Source organism: Nerophis ophidion, linkage group LG16 (genome assembly GCF_033978795.1).
Source record: "Nerophis ophidion isolate RoL-2023_Sa linkage group LG16, RoL_Noph_v1.0, whole genome shotgun sequence".
Lineage (NCBI taxonomy): Eukaryota > Metazoa > Chordata > Actinopteri > Syngnathiformes > Syngnathidae > Nerophis > Nerophis ophidion.
The window spans coordinates 22,394,965-22,409,313 of NC_084626.1; the positions used below are offsets into that span (position 1 = coordinate 22,394,965).

The 14,349-nt window shown below is 41.4% G+C and overlaps 1 protein-coding gene and 1 long non-coding RNA gene across 3 annotated transcripts in view; one reads left to right on the forward strand and one right to left on the reverse strand.

Annotated features, from left to right (window-relative positions):
* Positions 1 to 9,028: 9,028 nt before the first annotated feature.
* The window catches only part of LOC133535158 (uncharacterized), a 122,713-nt gene continuing 117,392 nt past the window's right edge, over positions 9,029 to 14,349 (reverse strand). For both annotated transcript variants that reach the window (XR_009802164.1, XR_009802166.1), the window contains exon 4: positions 9,029 to 10,881. This is a non-coding gene — a long non-coding RNA (uncharacterized LOC133535158). The remainder of the gene's footprint in view (positions 10,882 to 14,349) is intronic.
* pcsk1 (proprotein convertase subtilisin/kexin type 1) overlaps positions 10,494 to 14,349 on the forward strand; it is a 44,285-nt gene continuing 40,429 nt past the window's right edge. Inside the window, exons 1-3 of the mRNA XM_061874701.1 lie at positions 10,494 to 10,818; positions 13,246 to 13,350; positions 13,420 to 13,542. Of these exons, the coding sequence (XP_061730685.1) occupies positions 10,624 to 10,818; positions 13,246 to 13,350; positions 13,420 to 13,542 (423 nt within the window). The 5' untranslated portion in view covers positions 10,494 to 10,623. The remainder of the gene's footprint in view (positions 10,819 to 13,245; positions 13,351 to 13,419; positions 13,543 to 14,349) is intronic.

Sequence of the window (14,349 nt, forward strand, 5' to 3'; positions counted from 1 at the left end):
ATTTGCTGTTTTATGTCAATTTTGTTCCATTAAAACCTCATTTATGAAACTTTTTTACAAATGTAAAAGGATCGCAATGCTAATTTGAATTAGCCTGTCATAGGGCCAGCCATTGCATGTTAGCATTAAGCTAACAGCATGAGAGCCAACCATTATTACCTGTATTGTTGTTGTTGTTGTTTTCCAGTTCATAGCAAAGTGATGTCACATGACTCTTACATGTGTGTGCACTTATTAAGCTACTTTCCTTTCTGTGCTCACTTTTACACTAACTCTGTTGTGATGAATGACTTCACCTTAGGAAGACTTCCATCTCCAACTCAAATGATTGCTTACTTATCTTTCCAACATTGAATGTTTACTTATCTTTCCAACATTGAATGATCAATGTTGTCAATGAGGACACCAGAGGTGGCTCATCGCTGTCACATTGTAGTCATAAAATATTGAACAAATAAAATATCTATAAAGAAAAATATAGACTTCGTTGATAATAACAACACACATGTGCCTTTAAATATCTATCACTTTTTTTTAGCCTCTTAAAAAATTATTTGTGTTGTATCCAATTATGCAAATTGTACAGTGACATCACGTTACCATGGTCACGCCCTCACTACAATCCTTTGACCACGCCCCTACTACATCCCTGACCACGCCCCCCACTACACCCCCCCTGAACACGCCCCCACTACACTAATAGATCGAGAAATGTTTTGAGGAAAATTATGAGGAACGATATGAAAAACACGATGTTCCTCATAATGTTCCTCTAAAGGTTCCCTGTGATGTTCCTCATAATGTTCCTCCAAAGCGTCCCTGTGATGTTCCTCTAAAGGTTCCCTGTGATGTTCCTCATAATGTTCCTCTAAAGCTTCCCTGTGATGTTCCTCTAAAGGTTCCCTGTGATGTTCCTCATAATGTTCCTCTAAAGGTTCCCTGTGATGTTCCTCTAAAGGTTCCCTGTGATGTTCCTCATAATGTTCCTCCAAAGCGTCCCTGTGATGTTCCTCATAATGTTCCTCTAAAGGTTCCCTGTGATGTTCCTCATAATGTTCCTCTAAAGCATCCCTGTGATGTTCCTCTAAAGGTTCCCTGTGATGTTCCTCATAATGTTCCTCTAAAGCTTCCCTGTGATGTTCCTCATAATGTTCCTTTAAAGCTTCCCTGTGATGTTCCTCATAATGTTCCTCTAAAGCTTCCCTGTGATGTTCCTCTAAAGGTTCCTCTAAAGGTTCCCTGTGATGTTCCTCATAATGTTCCTCTAAAGCTTCCCTGTGATGTTCCTCATAATGTTCCTCTAAAGCTTCCCTGTGATGTTCCTCTAAAGGTTCCCTCTGATGTTCCTCATAATGTTCCTCCAAAGCGTCCCTGTGATGTTCCTCTAAAGGTTCCCTGTGATGTTCCTCATAATGTTCCTCTAAAGCTTCCCTGTGATGTTCCTCTAAAGGTTCCCTGTGATGTTCCTCATAATGTTCCTCTAAAGCTTCCCTGTGATGTTCCTCTAAAGGTTCCCTGTGATGTTCCTCATAATGTTCCTCTAAAGCTTCCCTGTGATGTTCCTCATAATGTTCCTCTAAAGGTTCCCTGTGATGTTCCTCATAATGTTCCTCTAAAGCGTCCCTGTGATGTTCCTCTAAAGGTTCCCTGTGATGTTCCTCATAATGTTCCTCTAAAGCTTCCCTGTGATGTTCCTCATAATGTTCCTTTAAAGCTTCCCTGTGATGTTCCTCATAATGTTCCTCTAAAGCTTCCCTGTGATGTTCCTCTAAAGGTTCCTCTAAACGTTCCCTGTGATGTTCCTCATAATGTTCCTCTAAAGCTTCCCTGTGATGTTCCTCATAATGTTCCTCTAAAGCTTCCCTGTGATGTTCCTCTAAAGGTTCCCTGTGATGTTCCTCATAATGTTCCTCTCAATGTTCCCTGTGATGTTCCTCATAATGTTCCTCTCAATGTTCCCTGTGATGTTCCTCTAAAGGTTCCCTGTGATGTTCCTCATAATGTTCCTCTCAATGTTCCCTGTGATGTTCCTCTAAAGGTTCCCTGTGATGTTCCTCATAATGTTCCTCTCAATGTTCCCTGTGATGTTCCTCATAATGTTCCTCTAAAGGTTCCCTGTGATGTTCCTCATAATGTTCCTCTAAAGCTTCCCTGTGATGTTCCTCATAATGTTCCTCTAAAGCTTCCCTGTGATGTTCCTCATAATGTTCCTCTAAATGTTCCCTGTGATGTTCTTCATAATGTTCCTCTAAATGTTCCCTGTGATGTTCCTCATAATGTTCCTCTAAAGGTTCCCTGTGATGTTCCTCATAATGTTCCTCTAAAGCTTCCCTGTGATGTTCCTCATAATGTTCCTGTAAAGGTTCCCTGTGATGTTCCTCATAATGTTCCTCTAAATGTTCCCTGTGATGTTCTTCATAATGTTCCTCTAAATGTTCCCTGTGATGTTCCTCATAATGTTCCTCTAAAGCTTCCCTGTGATGTTCCTCTAAAGGTTCCCTGTGATGTTCCTCATAATGTTCCTCTAAATGTTCCCTGTGATGTTCCTCTAATGGTTCCCTGTGATGTTCCTCATAATGTTTCTCTAAATGTTCCCTGTGATGTTCCTCATAATGTTCCTCTAAATGTTCCCTGTGATGTTCCTCTAAAGGTTCCCTGTGATGTTCTTCATAATATTCCTCTAAACGTTCCCTGTGATGTTCCTCATAATGTTTCACTAAATGTTCCTCATTATGTGCCTTTTAATCTTCCTCCTATTGGTCCTCTAAATGTCCCTTCCTTTTCCTTATAATGTTCCTGTAAAGTTCCTCTAGTGTTCCTCTAACGTTCCCTGTGATGTTCCTCATAATGTTTGTTAGAATAATGTTGTATTAAGGGCTGTTGCTATAGTTATTATCAAGTATGCTGAAATTGTATGTTTTTTTTTGGCTGCAAAGCTGGCAATCCAAAAGATTGCAAGGCAGTCTGGTATCAGTGTTTGGTTCCAGACTCGGTCTGCTGACTGCCAAGACCGAACATCAAGTGCCGTGACGCAGACACAGCAGAGACACATTTGCACATTTGCATTTTTGTTTAATTATATGTTTTGTCTAACTGTAGCTGTTGAGATGACCCCCCTCCCTCAGTGACAGCTTCAGTGATGTAAATAAACAGGCACCTGCCAAATAAATAGAGGAAGCACGTGGGCCGGACTTTTAGAACGTAGTTTGGATCTGTAACTAGAGTACAGCCCAAAACACGTCTTTCCTCAATTGAACAAAATGGAACTCTGTCTCTGCATGATTCCTTGCTTCTTGTCTGTTTAATAGATGTCATCTTTTTTTTTTTTTTCTTTCCCCTTGGCCTCAGTCTGCACCCCCACTCCAGGGCCCACGCTATTTATTTTTATTTTATTTTAATCTTCTATTCTTAGGAAACACTAGTCATGGCTCAAAGGGAGAACTAGGAAACACTAGTCATGGCTCAAAGGGAGAACTAGGAAACATAAAGTCAAATGAGTATTGACAATCAAAGAGTATAAAAGTGAGTTAGTCTCCATCAAAGAATGACAAGAAGAGGTGAGATTTGGTGCAAGAAGTGCAGTCCTAAGTCTGGTGACGGACTAACATCATGATTGATCCCAGCACTCCAGTACAGGTGTGTGTTTACCTAGCGAGTCACAACAGATTGAACAGGAAGTGCGCATCCTGGCGTCCTCCTTACAGTCTGATGACCCTGCAGACTGACGTGCGTCATTCTCCCGCCATCCACTCACGTCTCAGAGCTGGAAAAAGAATCAGCGGAGGTGATGCGGTCACACCTGTGACCTCATCACATGCTTCTGTTGGGCGAGTGAGGGAGGGAGAGAGAGAGAGAGTGAGGGAGAGAGTGAGAGAGAGAGAGAGAGAGAGAGAGAGAGAGAGAGAGAGAGAGAGAGAGAGAGAGAGAGTGGTGAGAGCACTAATGTGAAAGGATGAGACCGCGATCAATGAGGAGGACCGTGTGTGTGTGTGTGTGTGTGTGTGTGTGTGTGTGTGTGTGTGTGTGTGTGTGTGTGTGTGTGTGTGTGTGTGTGTGTGTGTGTGTGTGTGTGTGTGTGTGTGTTAAAGCAAACAGTGGTTGCTAGGTAGAGGAGGATTATAGTGCTGATGTGTTTGCTGAGCCCAGCTAATCAGTGGCTTGAAAAGAATCTCACTCTATTGGTGGCGCATCTTTATTCTTTATCTTCTTTCCTTCATGTTCATCTTCCTCCTTTATCTTCTTTCCTTCATGTTCATCTTCTTCCTTTATCTTCTTTCCTTCATTTCCATTTTTATTATTTATCTTCTTTCCTTCATGTCCATCTTCCTCCTTTATCTTCTTTCCTTCATGTCCATCTTCATTCTTTACCTTCTTTCGTTCATGTGCATCTTCCTCCTTTATCTTCTTTCCTTCATGTCCATCTTCCTCCTTTATCTTCTTTCCTCCATGTCCATCTTCCTCCTTTATCTTCTTTCCTTCAAGTCCATCTTCCTCCTTTATCTTCTTTCCTTCAAGTCCATCTTCCTCCTTTATCTTCTTTCCTTCACGTCCATCTTCCTCCTTTATCTTCTTTCCTCCATGTCCATCTTCCTCCTTTATCTTCTTTCCTTCAAGTCCATCTTCCTCCTTTATCTTCTTTCCTTCAAGTCCATCTTCATTCTTTACCTTCTTTCGTTCATGTCCATCTTCCTCCTTTATCTTCTTTCCTTCAAGTCCATCTTCCTCCTTTATCTTCTTTCCTTCATGTCCATCTTCCTCATTTATCTTCTTTCCTTCGTGTCCATCTTCCTCCTTTATCTTCTTTCCTTCGTGTCCATCTTCCTCCTTCATCTTCTTTCCTTCATGTCCATCTTCCTCCTTTATCTTCTTTCCTTCGTGTCCATCTTCATTCTTTACCTTCTTTCGTTCATGTGCATCTTCCTCCTTTATCTTCTTTCCTTCATGTCCATCTTCCTCCTTTATCTTCTTTCCTTCATGTCCATCTTCCTCCTTCATCTTTTTTCCTTCAAGTCCATCTTCCTCCTTTATCTTATTTCCTCCATGTCCATCATCCTCCTTTATCTTCTTTCCTTCAAGTCCATCTTCCTCCTTTATCTTCTTTCCTTCATGTCCATCTTCCTCCTTTATCTTCTTTCCTTCATGTCCATCTTCCTCCTTTATCTTTTTTCCTTCATGTCCATCTTCCTCCTTTATCTTCTTTCCTTCGTGTCCATCTTCCTCCTTTATCTTCTTTCCTTCGTGTCCATCTTCCTCCTTCATCTTCTTTCCTTCATGTCCATTTCATTTCAGCAAGACCCCTTTTTTGCCTTTTGTCGGCCATGTTTGCTGTCCCTCCCTCTGTGGTGTTATCTGTCATGCTTTTATTCTGACACAACCTACAGGATGTCCCTGACCGGCTGTGACGTGATGACACTTGTTGTTGTGACACACTTTGAATCCTATGCGACTGAGGCTGGTCAGAATAAACACATTGCTGATTTAAACCGTCTGATGATTACAAGCCATAACCCGACACCCTGGCTGACACCTCGTCCACATCCGCTGGCGCCCACGGTGTCTTCATGTGCGTGTCATCATCATCATCTTCCTCACCTTCATCACCACCATCAGGGTCCATGGTCCTCATCAGTGGAGCGCACTGCCTCTCCTCCACAACATCACACGCTGGCAGAGATCAGACATTTTTCATATTGCAGATGTAAAAGTGCAGGATTATGATGGATGGGAGAGTGAGATGAGGCAAGTACAGTATTGGACATATCGCAGGTTGTCAAACTCAAGGCTCGGGGGCCAGATCTGCTCGGTCACTTCCTTCAGTTCACGCCATCATTTATACGAGGCTGGGATTTAACCTGGGGCTAAAAAAATGAGAATCTAAAGTAAATACATATAAATATATATATTAGTAAATGAATATATACATTGACATAATCTATATATATGTATACTGTATATTTATATATGGTATGTATATCATATCAATCACTCTACGAAGACAGCCCTTGCAAAAATGACTAATGATCTATTGCATCATCTATGTTGCTGCTTCTTCATCATAAAGCTGCTTTCCATACCGTCCATCATAATATTTTATTAGAGCGTATCAAAACACGAATTGGTATGTCAGACTTAGCCCTGTCTTGGTTTAACTCTTATCTCACTGACAGGATGCAGTGTGTCTCCCATAACAATGTGACCTCGGACTACGTTAAGGTAACATGTGGAGTTCCCCAGGGTTCAGTTCTAGGCCCTGCACTCTTTAGTATCTACATGCTGCTGCTAGGTGACATCATACCTGTCAGCTTTCACTGTTATGCTGATGACACCCAACTCTACATGCCCCTAAAGCTGACCAACACGCTGGATTGTAGTCAGCTGGAGGCGTGTCTTAATGAAATTAAACAATGGATGTCCGTCAACTTTTTGCAACTCAATGCCAAGAAAAGGGAAATGCTGATTATCAGTCCTGCTCCTAACTTTCTGTAGTAGGCTTTAATGTGTTCTACACCAAAAGGAGCAGAGTGCTGGGACAGTTTGTTAACTAGAGTTGTGTCTGTGTATTAAAATAAAGAAATTGAGGTATACAATAATTACTATGAACAATAAAAGACTGAATATTAACAACATATGAACATCTTTTGCTCCTCCATAGACATCTTTTACAATCAAACAAAACACAACAAAAATGTAACAAACAGCAAAATATGAATGCAAACTCTAATACGCACCTACAATATGATATATGATCACTTTTATGCAGAAATGTGTTGCTCTGAAAACAAGCCCCGCCCACTCTGCTTTGTTCCTGGTCTGAGCTGCTGTGACCTAGATGACCTTAATAACTCCTAAAACACCCAAAAGTGCAGATTTCTACCATTGAAATACTTTATATAGTTCAAGACTTACGCTCATTTACAAACCCCGTTTCCATATGAGTTGGGAAATTGTGTTAGATGTAAATATAAACAGAATACAATGATTTGCAAATCCTTTTCAAGCCATATTCAGTTGAATATGCTACAAAGACAACATATTTCATGTTCAAACTCATAAACTTTTATTTTGCAAATAATCATTAACTTTAGAATTTGATGCCAGCAACATGTGACAAAGAAGTTGGGAAAGGTGGCAATAAATACTGATAAAGTTGAGGAATTCTCATCAAACACTTATTTGGAACATCCCACAGGTGTGCAGGCTAATTGGGAACAGGTGGGTGCCATGATTGGCTATAAAAGCAGCTTCCCAGTCTTTCACAAGAAAGGATGGGGCGAGGTACACCCCTTTGTCCACAACTGCGTGAGCAAATAGTCAAACAGTTTAAGAACAACCTTTCTCAAAGTGACATTGCAAGAAATTTAGGGATTTCAACATCTACGCTCCATAATATCATCAAAAGGTTCAGAGAATCTGGAGAAATCACTCCACGTAAGCAGCATGGCCGGAAACCAACATTGAATGACCGTGACTTTCCATCCCTCAGACAACACCTCAACAAAAACCGACATCAATCCCTAAAGGATATCACCACATGGGCACACTTCAGAAAACCACTGTGACTAAATACAGTTTGTCGCTACATCTGTAAGTGCAAGTTAAAGCTCTACTATGCAAAGCGAAAGCCATTTATCAACAACATCCAGAAACACTGCCGGCTTCTCTGGGCCCGAGATCATCTAAGATGGACTGATGCAAAGTGGAAAAGTGTTCTGTGGTCTGACGAGTCCACATTTCAAATTGTATTTAGAAATATTCGACATCGTGTCATCCGGACCAAAGGGGAAGTGAAACATCCAGACTGTTTTCGACGCAAAGTGTAAAAGCCAGCATGTGTGATGGTATGGGGGTGCATTAGTGCCCAAGACATGGGTAACTTACACATCTGTGAAGGCACTATTAATGCTGAAAGGTACATACAGGTTTTGGAACAACATATGCTGCCATCTAAGCGCCTTCTTTTTCGTGGACGCCCCTGCTTATTTCAGCAAGACAATGCCAAGCCACATTCAGCATGTGTTACAACAGCGTGGCTTCGTAGAAAAAGAATGCAGGTACTTTCCTGGCCCGCCTGCAGTCCAGACATGTCTCCCGTGGAAAATGTGTGGCGCATTATGAAGCCTAAAATACTTCTAGGGATCACTCTCTAGCCATAGAACAATAAAAGCTGTGCAATGTGTGAACAGTTTTAACAAACCAAAAATACAAACTTAAAAGACTGACAGTATTGCAGTAAATCTCACATTGTTCACTTTCTTTAAATTTAAAAATGTCTTCAATTTGTCTTACAATGTTTCGAGGAGGAGGAGTCCCAGCCCCGCTTTATTGTGTACTTCTTGCTTGGTATAGTCGCTCGCTCCCGGTGTAAACTATTTGCTTGCCTAACAGAATTTCTATTGCGACATCCAGCGGACACATATAGAACAGTTATTTGCTGTTGTTTTTATTTAAAAATGCAGCTCAATTTCACACATAGCAAACTCATCTTGTGGGCCGGATTGAACCTGTTTGCGGTCCTGATCCGGCCCACCAGCCGCATGTTTGACATCCCTGCTTTAAGGTCATATCCAACAACTGCCACAACCACTTTTTTACTGTCAACCGAGTTTCATTTTTTAATGATGTCTGCTGGTGGTGTGTCGCTGCATTTTGTCAACGCCAAAAATGTGCCTTGGCCTGAAAAAGTTTGACAAACTAAGAGGAGAACAATGCATGAATATAAATATGCTTTAACACAGGAGTCTCAAACTCAATTTACCTTCTGGATGCAGAGTCCGGGTCAGGCTGGGCTGCAAGAAAAGATTTTTAAAAAATAAATATTTTTGAAGGTCTTTATTTCTATTTTCAAGACAAAATTAAATCAAAATATAAATGAACAAAATGAAAATTAGGTAGATAAATCCGTTAAGGGTAATAACAATAATAATTTAATTTCTCCAGTCAGCAACAATGTATACAAATACTTACTGTGATGTTATGAGCTAGGGAGTATAAGAACTACACTACCCAGCATGCAACAAGTCAGCGGCTAGAATGTGGTAATGAGCATGTTGTGGAGTTTACAGTTACGGTAGCACAATTAGCCCTGTATGGGCTAACGTGTTGCACGTGTGATTCGCCCAGCGACTCTCTGCTGGAGTTTCAGCGCTGAGGTCCAGTGCACCAAAGTTTTGTATTGTCGCTCAGTCCTTCAGCGGAGTGCTTCGGAAGCTACCGGGCCGCTCGACTGTGATTGGTAGATTCCTTCGGCTCCGCCCACGACGCCATCAAGCGCCATTCATATAATGAAGGCCGCGCTAACTTTACACTTTCATAATAAGGTGGGGGCCGCAAAATAACGTCTTGCGGGCCGCGTGTCTGAGACCTCTGCTTTAACACATGAAATTCTCTCCTGCTCGCTAGTGTTACATATCTGAGTTATTGTGCAGAAATATGGGGAAACAACTACAAATGTGCGCTACATTCGATAACTGTGTTACAAAAAAGATCGATTAGAATAATACACAATGTTGGATATAGAGAACATACAAACCCTTTATTTATTGAGTCAAAATTATTAAAGCTCGATGACTTGATAGAATTGCAAACAGCTAAATTGATGTACAAAGTAAATTATAAGCTGCTACCAAAGAATGTACAACAATTCTTCTCAGCTAAAGAGGAGAAATATAACCTTAGAGGAAAATCTAACTTCAAACATTTGTATGCACGTACAACACTTCAAACTTTTAACATATCAGTATGTGGAATTAAATGATGGAATGGATGAAGTAGAGAAGTTAAACATTGTTCTGATATGATCCACTTTAAGAGGAAGTTTCAATGAATAGTGCTTACAAAGTACAAAGAAGAAGTATTATGAGAAACACTTTCAAACTTATTGAAACTAAGATATTCTTCATCTTAGTATGTTAATAATGACTGAATTAATGAAGTACATGTTAGAAAACTGCTGTGTTAATCACTCATAGATGTCATTTTGATATTTTGCTGTAAAGAAGGTCAGTGAATGAATGTTTATATTTGTGGGCGCTCTGAAGTGGAAAAGAAGTAGGATTAAATAAACTTTGCTTCTTCCTACTCCTTTTCGGACATGATGTATTGTGTATTGCCAAATGATGAAATGACCTGATGTATAATCTTGTATGTATGTCATGTTCCAAATAAACTAAGAAAAAATAAACAAATAAAATAAAAATCTCAGGGAGTGTTTTCAAATATTACTTCCACACAGCAGCTGTTTCTCTCTCTTTTCTTTCCAGATGTGCAACATTGACTTTTCCCAGCATGCATCGGGGAGCTGTCCGCGGTGCTGAAGCCGCAGATATTCTTGTTTATTGTTTATTATTATTATTAAGAAGGAGGATGAAAGGCGGCCATGTTTCATGTTATTACTTGCAGGGAAGGATTTCTATTTCTATGACTTGACGTGTCTTCAGAGTTCCCGCCCACGCGCTCCCTCAAGGGACTGCCGGGTTTTATTGACGTCATAGCAGCCGTGATTTGACACACACACACACACACACACACATCAGCCGTGGGTGCACCATCACTACGTGTGTTTCCTTCACGGAGGATTGATTCAGTTCCTGTGATTGTTGTCCACCTGCCTGACTTTCCTCCGCGATGGACGAGCGACGTGTCCTGGCGGCGATGTGCTGCCTGCTGGCGGCCTCCTGCTTCTTCTTCTCCTGCTGCTGCGCGGCGGGCTCGCCTTCCCTGGAGCGTCAGTACCTCAACGAGTGGGCCGTGGAGATCCCGGGCGGCCAGGAAGCTGCTGCCGGCATCGCCCGGGACTTGGACTACCAGCTGGTCCGACAGGTACTGCTCGTCTGCTCTTCAGGGCGTCCAATGATCAACAATTCTCATCATTTCTGGCAACTTCTACATTTGATGTGCAAATGAATGATGGCCATTATTAGTCGGTCTTGCTTGCCTTGTCTTAATTCTTCACTACTTGCTGGCCTTTGCAAACACACACACATGTTGTTACACATGTGTGTGTGTGTGTGTGTGTGTGTGTGTGTGTGTGTGTGTGTGTGTGTGTGTGTGTGTGTGTGTGTGTTAGTCTGCAACATGGCTTGCAAATGTTCTGCACGTCTGACGTCTGTCAGATTTCTAGCTAGGTTCTTGTAGTTCCTGCACCTAAATGCTGATTGTTGGCCTGCATGCTTCATGACAATGTTTGCTCCCCTGCAACATTCACTGAGACCAAACACCAGACTTCTTCTACAAGACGTTGATACAACCTGGATTAGACGTACATGTCCTTTAAAAGAGACTTTCAAGCAACGCTGCAGAATATTTGTATTTGTAAATTCAGACAATGTTGGTGTCTAATGTTGGATCAGCGTTGTTGGTTGGGAAATGACCACTTTTCAATGGTCAAATGGAGGTCAGAAGCCTACATTGAATAAATGTTGTTAATAAGCATGTTGTTTTCAACGTTATATTTGTGTTGTGGAATATTGGTTGGAAAATTACCAAATTTGAAGGTTGAAATGAACGTCACAACCTGACATTGAATAAACATCAAAGAGCAAGTAGCTGCTGACAGAAGCACATTGTATACATGTTATATCATTTCATAGTTGATTATGATAAATAAATACAATGTATAAATAGTCAGTTCATATTTACATATAATGTGATTAAAAATGAGGTGGCGACTTGTCCAGGGTGTTCACCGCCTTCCGCCCGATTGTAGCTGAGATAGGCGCCAGCGCCCCCGCAACCCCAAAAGGGAATAAGCGATAGAAAATGGATGGATGGATGATTAAAAATGCATTTTATTTGGTAATTTCATGCAAGTTTATGTTAACTTTATTTTTCTTACAAAACTCATGTCAATCGGAGAGGAATTCCAGTTTGGTCACAATGTTGGGGGGACAATTAATATGTGACGGAACAAGGGAAGTGGCATGGGACAGCAAACATTTGATGGAAGATGTTAATGAAGTCTCTGCTTGGAAAGAAACTTTCTTCCCTCTGAGTTTGTGAAGCCAATGAGGTAAAATTCTTTGTGACAATGCATGTGCGATCTATGTGTTTTCTTTTATTTGATGTCAGACTAATTGGAAGTTCTGACGGCATTTGTTCAGCAATTTTTTGGCATCATTTTGGAGGAGAAGAAGGCGTGGCTGAAATAAATGTCTGTTTGAGAAAAACGAACAACTTGAGCCTCGATGAAGACCTCAGAGGGAGCAACAGAGCATGTTGTTTCAATGTTGTATTTGAGTTGTGGAATATTGGGTGGAAATTGACCAAATTTGAACGGTCAACCGCTGACAGTGGTTTTATGAAGTGTTCCTGAGCCCATGTGGTGATATCCTTTACACACTGATGTCGGTTTTTGATGCAGTACCGCCTGAGGGATCAAAGGTCCGTAATATCATGGCTTATGTGGAGTGATTTCTCCTGATTCTTTGAACCTTTTGATGACTTTACGGACCGTAGATGGTAAAATCCCTAAATTCCTTGCAATAGCTCGTTGAGAAATGTTGTTCTAAAACTGTTTGACAATTTGCTTACAAAGTGGTGACCCTCACCCCATCCTTGTTTGTGAATTACTTAGCATTTCATGGAAGCTGCTTTTATAGCCAATCATGGCACCCACCTGTTCCCAATTAGCCTGCACACCTGTGGGATGTTCCATATAAGTGTTTGATGAGCATTCCTCAACTTTATCAGTATTTATTGCCACCTTTCCCAACTTCTTTGTCACGTATTGCTGGCATCAAATTCTAAAGTTAATGATTATTTGCACAAACATTTTTTTTTATCAGTTTAAACATCAAATATGTTGTCTTTGTAGCAGATTCAACTGAATATGGGTTGAAAATTATTTGCAAATCATTGTATTCCGTTTATATTTACATCTAACACAATTTCCCAACTCATATGGAAACGGGGTTTGTATATATATATAATGTGTAAATATATGTATGTGTGGGGAAAAAAATCACAAGACTACTTCATCTCTACCATGGTATCGAGCACTATTCTCTGGATAATCTAATTAAGACATATATATGTATATATATATATATATATATATATAAATAAGACAATGTTGCCTTTGATGTGTTGGATGTTGTTGTGGTCAGTGTAAGTTCTGCTTCGGTTTGTCTAAAACTTCCTGGATGTAAAAGTGCATTAACGAGCTGAATAATTGATGTTTTGAGCTCTTTGAGACGACTGGTGGGTTTGATGCAGATTCTCACCGTCCAGTCTCTCTGGCCTCCACAGATCGGGGCCCTAAAAGACCATTTTTTGTTCCGCCATCGTCAACATCCCCGCAGAATGAAGCGAGGGGCGGAGCACATCACCAGGCAGCTGTCGGAGGATGACCGGGTGTGTACATGTCAGGTGTGGGGACTCTGGTCCCAGCTGCCACACAAAGTAACAGAAAGTTGTCCACAGGTGCTGTGGGCGGAGCAACAGTACGAGAAGCGTCGCCACAAGCGAGCGTCCCTGGGGGAGTGCAGGGACTGTCCTGTGGACAAACTCTTTGACGACCCCATGTGGAACCAACAGTGGTATCTGGTGAGTCAGCTGAAGACTGGAGGGATGGCCACCTTGCACTTGGGACTGGGCACACTACTCGGTGGTACACATTGTTACTACTGTTAACACTTGGGACTGGGCACACTACTCAGTGGTACACATTGTTACTACTGTTAACACTTGGGACTGGGCACACTACTCAGTGGTACACATTGTTACTACTGTTAACACTTGGGACTGGGCACACTACTCAGTGGTACACATTGTTACTACTGTTAACACTTGGGACTGGGCACACTACTCAGTGGTACACATTGTTACTACTGTTAACACTTGGGACTGGGCACACTACTCAGTGGTACACATTGTTACTACTGTTAACACTTGGGACTGGGCACACTACTCAGTAGTACACATTGTTACTACTGTTAACACTTGGGACTGGGCACACTACTCAGTGGTACACATTGTTACTACTGTTAACACTTGGGACTGGGCACACTACTCAGTGGTACACATTGTTACTACTGTTAACACTTGGGACTGGGCACACTACTCAGTGGTACACATTGTTACTACTGTTAACACTTGGGACTGGGCACACTACTCAGTGGTACACATTGTTACTACTGTTAACACTTGGGACTGGGCACACTACTCAGTGGTACACATTGTTACTACTGTTAACACTTGGGACTGGGCACACTACTCAGTGGTACACATTGTTACTACTGTTAACACTTGGGACTGGGCACACTACTCAGTGGTACACATTGTTACTACTGTTAACACTTGGGACTGGGCACACTACTCAGTAGTACACATTGTTACTACTGTTAACACTTG